Source organism: Aulonocara stuartgranti, assembly GCF_965226115.1.
Source record: "Aulonocara stuartgranti genome assembly, chromosome: 22".
In the NCBI taxonomy this organism is placed as follows: Eukaryota; Metazoa; Chordata; class Actinopteri; order Cichliformes; family Cichlidae; genus Aulonocara; species Aulonocara stuartgranti.
The window spans coordinates 34,093,340-34,106,404 of NC_138957.1; the positions used below are offsets into that span (position 1 = coordinate 34,093,340).

General features: G+C 38.8%; 2 protein-coding genes across 2 annotated transcripts; both read left to right on the plus strand.

Moving 5' to 3' along the window:
- Positions 1-862: 862 nt before the first annotated feature.
- Positions 863-6,690, plus strand: LOC309698122 (C-type lectin domain family 4 member C-like; the record flags this gene model as incomplete). Its single annotated transcript, XM_082520438.1, has 6 exons — positions 863-1,026; positions 1,786-1,866; positions 3,329-3,493; positions 4,595-4,746; positions 5,220-5,344; positions 6,534-6,690. Exons 1-6 carry the CDS (start codon positions 960-962, stop codon positions 6,688-6,690), a joined length of 747 nt encoding a protein of 248 aa, XP_082376564.1. The 5' UTR covers positions 863-959.
- Positions 6,691-7,699: 1,009 nt separating this feature from the next.
- On the plus strand, positions 7,700-12,616 carry LOC309698121 (cytochrome c oxidase subunit 6B1-like). The gene is made up of 4 exons (XM_082520437.1): positions 7,700-7,801; positions 8,382-8,505; positions 12,136-12,236; positions 12,464-12,616. Exons 2-4 carry the CDS (start codon positions 8,400-8,402, stop codon positions 12,515-12,517), a joined length of 261 nt encoding a protein of 86 aa, XP_082376563.1. The 5' UTR covers positions 7,700-7,801; positions 8,382-8,399; the 3' UTR covers positions 12,518-12,616.
- Positions 12,617-13,065: the final 449 nt, after the last annotated feature.

A 13,065-nucleotide genomic window follows, 5' to 3' on the forward strand; every position in this document is an offset into this window, starting at 1 on the left:
CATGAAGGATTGCCTGTGTGTGTGTTAGACAGGAAAGGATGTATCTGGATGTACCCAGCCTCTCTCCTCATGACAGAAGGCAAAGGCTCCAGCCCCTGGGAACTGGATAAGCTGCTAAGAAAATGGTTCTTTTAGAAGAAAGTGCCACTGCAGATCACACACAGTTGTTCTGACTGATCACCTTAATTCTAAACATTTTTACCCTGATGGGAACGCTCTCTTTGGAGATTCCTCCATCCATTATAAACACATGAATGTTTTCACCAGGATGACAGTTGTGTAAAGCATATGGCCTCTGCAGTGCAAAATGTTGGGTAGACATGTTTAACAGCTTATATGTTTATACTGTGAAGGAATAGCATTTAACCCTCATCCATAAACCTGAAAAACAAATGCCAAAGAGTACAGAAGCTATTCTAGCAGTAGGCGGTGGCCTAATATCTTAACAACGCACTTTAGTTCATTTTTTTTCCTTTAATATGTCACCCATGCATACATTGAAATGTGTATGCATCTATTTCCCCCTTTTTTAGAGGTCAATGCCATTTTCAGGTATAAAGAAGGCTCGATTGTAACTTTGAAGGGGTGAATCTGGTCTGGCAGCAAACATTTTCCATGGGTGTCCCTAACAGGGTGATATGTGCAGTTATTTGGTAGGTAAACTAACTGTATGTTGATTTGAACACACACTAATGGAGAAATAAAGAATGACTTTGACTCTTCCTCTAACAGACTTGTTTGGTTATCAGACCCTGCTCTGCTTTGCATACGGCTGCAGGGGAGTCAGTATTTTAATATTCATATGAGATACTGGACATCATTCCACACCAATCCCTCAACAGAGGAACGCTGGGCTGTTCGTTGGTACCTGCTGCTGGAACACAAAGGATTGTTGGTGACTGAAAAGTTATGCATCCATGCTGTAATAATCCTGTGCTGATTCTCTGCTGGATGAGACCATGGGAGTGAATAATGGATCGACTCTGCTTGAAGAAGAAAAAAAGCTGGAAGCATCCACAGACAGAAGTAATTAGCTTTTCTTTTTATAAAGTATTTCAATTGGTTTTATTTATTTATTTAGTATTAGTCATTTCTTAGCCTGTTTAACACTAAATTCGATTGCATGCATGGGTCGAGTGGGTTTAAGAAGAACACTGTTGAGGTGTGCTCATTATCATGTTAGCTAATGATTTAATTAATGAGCTCACTCTGCTTTGAAGAAGCAGAGATGACAACAATAGTGACTGCAACATAATAAAAATGTTCCCACTCATCCACGGTGGTGTCTGCTTGATTTTTATTTTTTAGCTTTACAGTTGCCTCGTCCTTTACATTAGAGTGAATTTTATTTTCTGGGTTTGTAATATAGATTTTGAAAATGCAACATTAACAATATTTCTTTTCAGAAACAATCTACAGACTTGGGATCAGAGAGATGTTTGAAGTCTTGGTGGCAGATTTCATCAAATTAGAGCTAAATCTATCAATTCATTGATCTGCCTGTGTCTGATGCAACCCATACTCATCAACCATGCAGGGCAACAAGTCTGCTATGTCTTAAAGCCATCATCCAAATAAAGCAGCCCAAAGCAACAACACAACACAAAAAGAGATGCTGTATTTCAACAGGAATATTCTGCTGGCCTGTTGGACTGCTTTGGGTGAAATGGTCTTTTATGAAATTCCCAGGCTTGCCAAAGTCTCCTCCTGCTGAAATGTAAAAAAGGTCTATAAATGTTTAAGTGTTTTTCTTTTTTCCCTTTGTTGTTGTGTCGGCTCTCTCAGGTCACTACAGACAGCTGGCTCATTACTTCTGTCTGCTCTGCTTTCTACTGACCATCATCATTCTGCTCCAGACTCTCTGCTGTGAGTGCCTCTTTGCATCTATAAAACTCACTGACCAATGGGAACGGGTTACTGAAAAAAAGGAGAAGGAGATAATGTGCTGATATACATATAAGACCTTAACTGATATTTTGAATATTTTCAAATAATTTACAAAAATTTACAAAGTTGAGTTTATCTCTACACCGCACCTGCCTGTACATGGCATTTACTTTAGTCTGTGTTGAACCTACAGCTCAGTGGTGCCTGAGATACTGCCTATCCTCGCCGGCCAAATCCTATACTCAAAGGTTTAAAGAAAATAAAGACAGAAAGAGTGGATTTCATTAGTGAAGTAACACACATCATGTTGGATAAAAACGTAGGGCCTTGTTTGAGAGTGAGTGTAATAGATCCTTGCTAATAGTGGAGCTCAGAATAATATGATTTTTAAAGTTCTCCAAGCGAATGCTAACAGCATAGCGAAATTTGGCTGTGTTGTTATGTAGAGTGGACCCGCTTCACACTGGCAAATGTAACTTGTTGCCCAGGTGTTTCCTTTTGCATCGATTGCGCTCACACAAAGGCGTTGTGTGTAACTAGCCTTCTTTCTTTCACTCTTTCCATCTGCTGATACACAGATGTCGAGGTGTGCTGGCTGCCACACAAAAACGGCTCATCTAAACGAAAACAAAGACGCATATATTACTTACAGCAGCGTGAAAAGCTTTGAACCACTGGTTGGCTTCAAAATGAACACAGGACCAGAAAATAACTGCAGCTGTTCAGAGAAAACGCAGTGAAGAGGAGCCTCAAAACAACAGTCAAGAGATTGCAGGTGTGAAAATGTCACAATTCACACAAGATTCAGGCGGCAGAATGACACTAAATAGACTTTTTAAATATTTTTGTTTTGTTAAATGTCTGAAGGAGAGGTCAGAGGTCAAATGTGGCATGACATTTAAAATCTAAACTTTTTGAGTAATTGTTTTTACAGACAGAATGATACTAAATATCAAAAACAGTTTGAGGTTTTATTATCAAATGTTACCAGGAGTCTCAAATTTTATGTCATTGGCGTATTTTTGTGAACTTTAAATGCCTAAAGGGACAAAAATAAATAAATACATTTTCTTCTACTGCTAACCTGCCTTTGGAGAGCACTGCATTAGTATACAGCGTACATATGGAGGTACTGCAGGAAGATTTTACCATGATTCTGGTGTTTCAACAAAAAGCAGGACGAGTCTTTTGTCATTTTGTCGAGAAATAAATCCGTCGGTCTCTGCGTCTTATTTTAGAATAAATTCTGTTACGCGATGGCTTGCAGAGAGGATTAACTCTGTTCTTTTTGAATCATCCCTTTTTTCACCTCTGTCAGTCTGCTTTGCTTTCTGTCTGACACTGCTCTATTATCCCGTATCCATGGTAACGGGTGATGAGACATTGTGTATGCAATCTTCTGACACTGTGCTGCGTGTGTTGTGTGTGTTTGATACCACAGTGGTTCAGCTCACACTGGTGTCTCAGTCCCAGTCGGCCCTGCAGGAAAACAAACTGAGAGGTTTGAGAATCGGGCTGGAGAAGCTCAACCAGTCATATCAGCTCCTGTTCTCCCAGTACCCTGCTCTAAACCAGTACTGCCCGATCAGCAACGCTACCACTGGTGGTGAGTCTGGGTGCTTTTTTATTCAGAGCTACAAGTGTTAAGAGAAAATCCAGAGAAAAAAATCATTTTTTACACCCACAAAAATCACAACTTTTCGAAGATGTTCCTGTGACAGTTCCTCGTACACACTGTGTCTGTTTTCAGGCATTTCTATGGCCAGACTTCAAAACTGACGCATCAGTGGATAACTGGGTGGTTTTAGTGTAAAGGTTTACCTGAGGCTTGGCTCTAATTATAAGGCTGTAACAGAAAGGTAAAGAAGCTAATGAATCCCTTATATAAAGGTCGAGTATTTAACCACAGACGAGTTTGTGAGAGAGAAATGTCAGTTTCAGTTTGGTCATTTTTCTTTCAACCACATAATGTCCCAGTCACGCTGCCAAACAAGCGGCAGATTAAATATAGACAACTGTTTACAAAAAACCCATTTAACAAAGAAGCTCTGATTTCCATTATGCTGTGAAAAAGACAAACAACTCGAGCGTGATTCAGATTCAGATAACAGATCCACTTTGAGCTTTTGTGTCATATTACATATGACGAGTTTCCAGTATGTTAGATAAACTGATTTAAACCAGTGAAACTGGATGTGTAATATTAGTCTGTTTGTTTTCAGTCTGTAATCAGTGATATAAATAAAGTAGAAAACATATTTATACCACTTACTTATGACACAACATAAAAACACACTACCATAAAACTATTACAGGCTTTTCAGAATGAAACCTGACATTAACACCTTCAGACTGTCGGGCTGTAGTAACTTTTAAATGGTTGTAGCTAATACACAATCCAAATTTAAGTCTTGCTTGTGGAGCACTGTATTGTTGTTTAATCATTTACACACTCAAAATGCAGTTTGTTGAAAAATATGTCATGATTTCAGTGCTGTTGTAGGATTATTTCATACTGAGAACAGTAATACTGTACTGAGATGTACAGGATGCTAGAAAATTTCAAATCACTGCTGAAACTTACCCTGGCTTGACATTTAAGGTCTTTTGAAGCTTAAAGTAGATTTAAACAAACTTTGAGGGGTGAGTAATCTGAGCCACATCTTTTACCTATTCTTTATTATTATTATTATTATTGTTCACTCAGAAAGAGAGTGCAGCCTATGCTTACCTGGCTGGACGCCTCAGGGACAGAAATGTTTCCTCTTCAGCCAGGACAGAGCTGACTGGATCAGTAGTCAGTACCACTGCATGGCACTGGGGGGCGTCATGGCTATAATAAGGACGGAAGAGGAGCAGGTGAATGCACACACACACACACACACACACTACTCTGTCCACCTGCTCTGTCCTGTCATTTCCAGTTTATATTTATTCATCAAGCACATAATAAATATTAAATTAGCTTTGCTGGAACCCTTCTCCTCTCACAAATCTTCTTCCCTGCATTAATGACATATTCAGTCTCTGTCCAGTTGTAAATATTTGACATGCCCTTCCTGATATGTCCTACCTTTTGGACACACTATTTGACATACAGATTCATACCACCAGGAAGAGAAGTTAAGAATAGATTTAAGGCCTCTATGAAATATGGAGACGTCTGCAGGAGCGGCCAGTGCTTGAGGTCAAATGAGGTTTTGTGTTTCGCTCTTTTACTGTACATGTGAGACAGTTTGTGTTCTTGATTGATCAACAGTAAAGAGAATGTTCTTAAGGAATGAAATTAAGGCTTCTCTCTGCAAAATGGTAACGTTTGACATGTTTTTCAGGAGTTCCTGTGGGAGAAGACCCAGAGTCTGAGTCAGGGGGACTCATACTGGGTAGATCTAAGGAGCAGCGGCGCTGACGGCGGCTGGCAGTGGAGCGATGGCTCACTGCTGGAGAAGGGACCACAGTGAGTATGGTGACAGGCATGAGGAAGAGGAGGAGGTGGTGCAGGACAAACAGGGCTCAGAAGGTGAAGAGCAAGTATGTGCTGATCTCTCCTCCTTAAGTTTGTCTCAGGCTGAGGACATTTTGCCAGATCAGCTGTCAGGACACAAAACTATGAGAGGACTAGATATTAAAAATGTATGTGTCCCTGTTCATAGTCAAACATTCCTCATGGTCTAAATATAAAAATACATTCACATTAATTACACCGAGCCACTTTAATGTCATCTGTCATTTGCTGCGCTTGTTTGGAGCTGGTTTCATTGGTGCAGTTTTCACCATCTCATTCTGCCACATTCCTTTAACCTGTTATCTCCCATTTGGGATTTAAGAAGACAATAACTACTTTATCCAATAATTTGTCTGTTATTTTTCAAAAGCAGTTGAAATAATAATAATATTAGTAATAGCAATGTTAGCAATATTCATAGCAATTGTAAGAATAGTAGTATTAATATATATATAATAATAATATTAATAGTGCTATTAATAATAACATAACAGGTACATTTAAACAATTGAGAATCAACAATGATGAACAGAATTTAAGTAAAATGCTCAAATTAAAGAGCAGATAATAAACAATAATGGAATATGAGTTTGATCTTAATTTTAAAGATGACAACACAATCAAATAACATTTAGTAGTTAATTATAAGAAGCATAAGATTTAAGTAGCAGTAAAATATTTGTTGGAATCAAATATTATCACATTTTTCCCTTCCTGTTTGTATATACTATTTAAACTGATCAGCCACAATATTAAAACTACCTGATGAATATTATTACAATATCTTTGTGTTGTGGTTCCCCACACTGGGGGATAAGATCCTCTGAGGCTTTCTTTGTGTGGCACATACTGAGCATACCCGATCAGAACTCTGGAATCTGGAGGTCTTGGTCTTGAATTCAGTAAAACACAACATTGTAGTGAGATTACAAAAGGTAATCACACATCAGTAATTGTGGATTATGTATAAGTGAGATTTGCAAAGCAGCTGAGAATTTCACTCCTAAGCAACCTAACCACGGTGTCTTCCCACTGTGGATTTACTGTGAGGGGATTAAAACACTGTGGGAGTTTTATTATGAACATTATCATATGTCAGAGAAGCGGTTGCCACGGTAACAGAATAAAGTGTGTGTTGCAGGTTTTGGGCACGCGACCCGGATAACGCGGGTGAAAGCAGTGTGGATCTGTGTGGTCGACTCACCCCGAGGGTCGTGTACAGCAGGAGCTGGTTCACTTTCAGATGCTCCAACAAGCTGCGGACGATCTGTGAGAGGAGGCAAGCTTCTCTGACCTGACACCAAAATAGCTTTATAGCAAATAAACATTTTAATGAAGAAATCCCCGATGTTTTTCTGTGCTTTCATTGTGTTTTTCAGCTTCATTTTTTATCCACTATCTATCTACAATTATTTATTTATTTATTTTGGGGGGGCAAACTCATACTAATTCAAATAAAACCTGATGTGAGATCTTCCCAATTTATGCACAGGAGGCTAAGGTTTATCCTGGTAATTTTATAGCTTATTATTATTATTCACTGCTAATTTGGAGCTGCAGGAATTTTCTGCCTTGATCCATCAATTTGATCTTTAAATTTTATAGCAATGCAAATTTTAATATATTCATAATTTTATCACGTTTGTTGTGTGAAGAGGAATGAAAGTCAGTAGAACAGGACAGGATACATGTGTGTGAAGGAGGAAGACAGTTGTAATAGTCCAGCTGCAAGGAGCAAGCGGAGGTGTGTGAATTTAAACACTTGGGGTCAACCAACAAAAGCAACAGGGTAGAGCGGGTGGAGGTGAGTGTCAGGGGTGATTTGTAACAGAAAAGCAGCAGCAAGGTTTACAAGAGACACGATGTATGATTTGAGTGTGGTGAGAATAACAAAAGCACAGGAGGCCAAGCTGGAGATGCTCAGATTTATATTGGGGGTGACCAGCATGGATTAGAAATGAATACATCAGAGATCCAGCTCAGGTCAAGCGGTTTGGACACAAGGTTACTGAGATGGTTTAGATTTTATTCATATGTGTATTCCAAGATGCTCAAAGGCACCTTACAAGCAATTAAAGACCAAAATCATGGTACGCTTAAAAAAAACAGTTGGAAAAGACCATGAAATGAAAAAGTCAACAATACAGAATCAAGCAGAACAGACGTGCTGATGCAAAGAACTACACTTTGAGCATGGCTTCTTTCTTTTAGTCCTTTATGTTAAAATAAATCTGTGCTTGTTGCTCCTCTGTATGTCCAGCAAGTGGCAGTGCTGCCTTTCCAAACATTGGTGGAGGCGCCATTTGTTGTGTGGGTTTTTTTGGCCGTTTTTTCCCAGCATGCTTTGCCAGCGCACTGTTTTGTCAGAACACCGGGAGCACGGATTATAACGGAATTGATTTGTCGACGGTAAGTCGGTTTTCTTAAGGTTTCTACGTGAATAGCGAGTCGATGATAATTTATTTTAAGTGTGTGCGCAGTTTAGAGCCTCTGTGAGTTGTTTTTGTGCTTTTTTTTCTTTTTGTTCTGTGGTGAAAATGTTTTAAAAGCTGTGTGAGATTATACAAACAGCTGAGCAGGATTAATCTTAACTTTCTATTTTTATCGATAACGTCGTTAATGAACGGATTCATCAGGACTCTCGTTTTATTTTCCAGTTACTGGCAGGGGGAATGGGCTTAATATCAAATTAGAAGTTAGTTTTGCTCATGCCGAACAAGCTGTATTTTTACTCTTTTTTTTCTGAAATTATTTAACACATATTTAAGACCACAGTGGATCACGTTTCACATGGCGGTGTAGTCACGTGTTTAAATCGGCACACAGCATAAATGTTTGCAGTTAAAGAGCGCATCTTAAAGATATATTATTTAAGTAGCGCTCACTGACTATTATTAGGATCCTTTGTGGATATAAACGCTTTCTTGTAGTCCGTGTGTGCAGCATGGTCACATTTAAGCGTTGCTCACATGCTGTTGATCCTGTGCAGACCTCCAGCAGCTGAAAAATGTCAGACGCGGTCCAGGAGAAGATCAAGAACTACAGGACGGCTCCGTTTGATGCCCGCTTCCCCAACACCAACCAGACACGCAACTGTTTCCAGAACTACCTGGGTAAATGAGCCGTCTGCTGCACAGTGTCGACGCAAAGTCATGTCAACCTTTGTCATAATTCAGTGTTTTCTTCCATCAGACCAACGCAGGTCCAGTTCCTTGTTTCCTCTTACACTGAGTACAACTTGAACTTTGAAATCAGACAGGTAAAAATGGCCACAGGTTATTTGCACCTGTGCTCTTCAGCTTTGCCTGGGTCTTCACTCAGACTAATGTTTGGCTTCTCATAAATGTGTGAAGAACAGGAAACCTGCAAATCTGCTGAGTGTTGTGAGTCTTTCGGGGCCTTCAGCTGAATTCTCACTTATTTGCTTGCTGTTTTTTTTTTTTTCCCCCTCATTTTGATTTCATCATCTATTCACATAAAAGCTGCTTTTGGCATGTTTGCTGAGTATTTCCAATACTTGACTGTGGATTTTGTTGTTTTCATTTGAGACTAATTGAGGGTTTAAACTGCAGCAGTTCTCACTTCCAAACTTATTCTGGTCAATTTTATTTCTGGGTTTCTTAATTTATAAAGAAATGTGAGACGACGAGTTTTGACAATCGACACAACCCATGCTTGATGTCTGAATTTCAATATTTAAATCAATCTAAGTTGCTTTGCTGCTAGTTTCTATTTCAAATGAAAACTCAAAGAATTAAACACATCTCCTTCTATGCTAAAGCCCAGTGTGACGGTGGATTTGCTGCAGACTAAATGCACTCTCTAATTATCTCTTTCATCGCTGCTGTGATTCAGCTTCAGGTTAGACCAGCGGTCCCCAAGCCCCAGGCCTCGGACCGGTACCGGTCCGTGAGTCGTTTGGTACCGGGCCGCGAGAGTTGAGGCTCAGGTGTGAAATGTCTGGTTTTCAGGGTTTTTATCGGTTTTCAGCGTTATTTTGTTATCGTTTTTATCGTTAACTCGGTTTTCCTGGGTCTTTTCACGTGTGTTATGAATAAATCTTCTTTTTTTTCCGGTACTGGTACTAGTTTTATTTTGTTGTATTTATCCGCGACACATTAAAGGCCGGTCCGTGAAAATATTGTCGGGCATAAACTGGTCTGTGGCGCAAAAAAGGTTGGGGACCGCTGCGTTAGACGTATTGATCCGTCTGCATATGTAATGAATGTTTTGATTAATGCTGCTTCTCTGCTGATTTTTCAGAGTAAAAGTTTTCATCAGTCTTTGTGGAAGTGCAGTAAAAACTAAATGCCACCCAGACACAGAGACTCAGTTTCAATCTGAAGTGACTGTAACCTAAATCATTTTGGTAATCTGATACTGAATAACTGTTACAGGGCCATTACTTGAATTGACCAATAACAATGCTGTGACACTTTAGTTTTGCACTTCAGGGTAAAAAAGCTGCACATGGGGGAAGTTTGATTCCTGCCAGAAAGGCCTTTATTCCATGTGTACAACGGTGAAACACACTTATGATCTTTTCTCAGGCATAACCAGTCAGGCTAATGAAACTCCTGTTTATTGCAGGGTTTGAAACCAGAAGTTACCTTATATGGATGATGGGGCACAACGCAATCAGTAATGCTTGGTTAGCAAGCAGCATTCATAAAGTGTTCAAGTGCAACTGATATCTATTTATCAATAGATAAATAAATGGTAAGTAACAGAGTAACAAAACACAAAAACTTGACTCGCCAAAACTAAAGCACACTCTTCCTGGATGATCTGTAGCACACAGCATACGTGCTACAGATCATCTATTAAAAATGCTCCAAATGCCCAAACATCACAGAGATGGTTGGGAGGTCCAGTTCAGTGACTATTTATCAGACATTAGGCCTGGCAGACAGCCGTTTGCTTCAGTTCACTGTTGAACGTCTCCCTGAGGCTGTTATGAAGGGAGAACTCTGTAGAGACCAAAACCATTTGTGTAGCAGGCTGTAAACACGTTTACTTCTGTGGATATTGGGAATCACTTCTGCAGTCAGGCTTAGGTGCCCATTAGAAAACCTTCTTGGTGCGTTTGCACTGGCTTCATTTTTAAGCTGTGGAGGAAAAGGATGGATGAATGACTTTGAAATATCTAAAATAAGCGTGTTGACAGCCCGATTTTAAAAAGGAGAATTTGCTATGAGTGGTTGACAAATAGGAAGTTATTTTTCCTTGTTTTGTTTTTGTATAAATTACCACTTATTTTACCATGAATACTTATATTTGTTGGATTTAATGTATATAACAGCTGAAAATTACAACAGTTTTAAGAGGAGTGATAACTGCATCTCCCCCGATGCAACTGTTTCTTATTTCAACATATTTGTTGGTATTTTATACATGTCAATGTTAGTTATTGTGTTCAAAAATATGTCAAGTACTTATTTCAACTTTGATCAGATAAATCTTAATTTTATTATTATTGATTAAAAATAATCAAATATTTTAAGGATAAAACATAATTTCTCAAAAGTTCCAAAATAACTTTGATATCTCAACATTCAATCTGATGTTAAAACAATTTTTGACTAGTTTATTATTTAATTATTTTACTTACTAATAGGTAAGTCACTCAGTCTGAAACTCAAGAGCTCAAACCAAACTCATGATGTATCTGAATTTATATTTTTTTAAATTGTATTTTAACACAATGTTAAAATACAATTTTATTTGTGTTACAAGTTTCTTTAAAATTTCCTGTCCTGTGACGTGACAGCCCGAACGCATCACACCGACGGACAGAAACAGATTGTGGTTTTGTTTGGGTTTGTTTTTTTTGTTTTTTGAGCGACAATAAATGTCAGGGTGTATCGGCATTTTATGATTTGTGGTTCTTAATTATAAAAGTTAATCGTGACTGAACCGTGGTTGTTTATGGTCACATAATAAAACCATGTTGACATTTGGCTCATAAATAAATGATGTTTGGGTTTCTAACAACAGTTCCATGTAAGATAAATGAGGACTTTGAGACTATCGTGTCACAGCAGCGTCAGCATATATAATGGGTAGTTTCCTACTTAACTCCAGAGAGGATGATTTGGATGTTTTGTTGTTGTTTTTTTTAATCTGATTGATTTTGTCATTCGAGTTAGACGTCTGGTCTCTTTTAATGGCACGTGAGCTAACAGTGAAGTGTAGCCTCCTTACTATTTTTGTGCTGTCTAAGGTTTTTGGAGCAGTTTTATTAAAATCACATGAAAAATGTCTTGCTGTCAAATATAGATCATTCAAGAAGTTTGTGCTTCTGTTTCAGTGAGTGAAATTCAAGTGTTTTATTGGCCTGTTACTTGGCAGGTGTGTTGCACCTGTGCGAGTATGAACATACAGCTTGCTAGCAACGTAGCATTATACGTATACCATATACGTCTCTGCTGGCTTCCAAAAACTAACAGGGCGACAGCTAAAATGCTGATGTTTCAAATAAATATACACGGTTTATGGTTGATTTTTGTAGGTCTACACTTCAACAAGCCATGCGTTAGTGTGGCATTGTGGTCGGTGACTCTGATGGTCCTAGAGTGACAATAGTATGATGTTGGAGGAAAACTGCAGATAAACAGAATCAGGCTCATTTATCTGACTCGAGTCCTTGAGTCAGATAAAGGACTCGAGGACACCGGCTGGCTTTGCTGGCTGTTTAGTGTCCATCTCTGGTTTGACAGCTCGTCCCCCTCTTTTTGTTACAGACTTCCACAGATGTAACAAAGTTCTGTCAGCCAAAGACCAGGACACGGCTCCCTGTGACTGGTACCGCAGAGTCTACAAGAGTCTCTGCCCAATCAGCTGGGTAAGTTACACGTGAAACAAATCTCACTGTCTCACTCGGCTGCACCTTCATTTGCTTCTGTTCCAAAATTCTTGGTTTTAATTTAGTCATCAGTTTTCTTTTTCACTCATCACCTAGAAGCTCTACGTTTAAAGTTGTAAAAGTCACAGCTGTGTTTCAGGCTAGTTTCCACTCTAGGCATTTATTGCTCCACTTTTTGATTTTCTCCTGTTTTTTCTTTCCTGCAGGTTCAGAAATGGGACGATCAGATAGAGGCAGGAAGCTTCCCTGGGAAGATTTAAGGAAATGTTGATCTCCATCCAATTGTCTCATCTTAAGATATAAAAGTGAAAAACTCCAATATTTCTGTACAAAAATGTCATAATAAAATGTTACTATGAGTCATGTCTGACTTTTGCTAATTGACAGCTGTAATTTACAGTTTACTCAGGCTTTTAGCTGTGTCTGTGTGGCAGCCATTATAACAAGTGTTTGAATTCTCTAAATACTACAGAAAGGTGCTTCAATGCTTCCTTTATTACCTCCTTTAGGAGAGGAGACACTTGCCCATCCTTTATGGTAAGAAAGGAGATGATGCTGACCCACGATGCAAAAGTGTTGCATCATCAGACGGCTCATGAAAACAGTGGTGCGCATCGTTATATAAATTACTTATTGTGCCATGATTTGCTTTTTAACTTTATTCAAGATTTTTAACAAAAAATGAGAGCTGAAAGCTGTTGTAGAGATGCAGCTCAAGATGATTGAACTAAAAACGGAAACAGTCATTCTTCTGAACTGTACCTTTAAAAATAACTTTCAACAAACTATAAACGTTGATTTTATGCTA

What these genes read in the sequence shown, in the direction of transcription:
- LOC309698121 (XM_082520437.1), top strand. Translation starts at nt 8,400, where the DNA reads ATGTCAGACGCGGTCCAGGAGAAGATCAAGAACTACAGGACGGCTCCG. An exon ending in CTGTTTCCAGAACTACCTGG is followed by an intron (nt 8,506 to 12,135) that starts GTAAATGAGCCG and finishes TTTTTGTTACAG; the next exon opens with ACTTCCACAGATGTAACAAA. An exon ending in GTCTCTGCCCAATCAGCTGG is followed by an intron (nt 12,237 to 12,463) that starts GTAAGTTACACG and finishes TCTTTCCTGCAG; the next exon opens with GTTCAGAAATGGGACGATCA.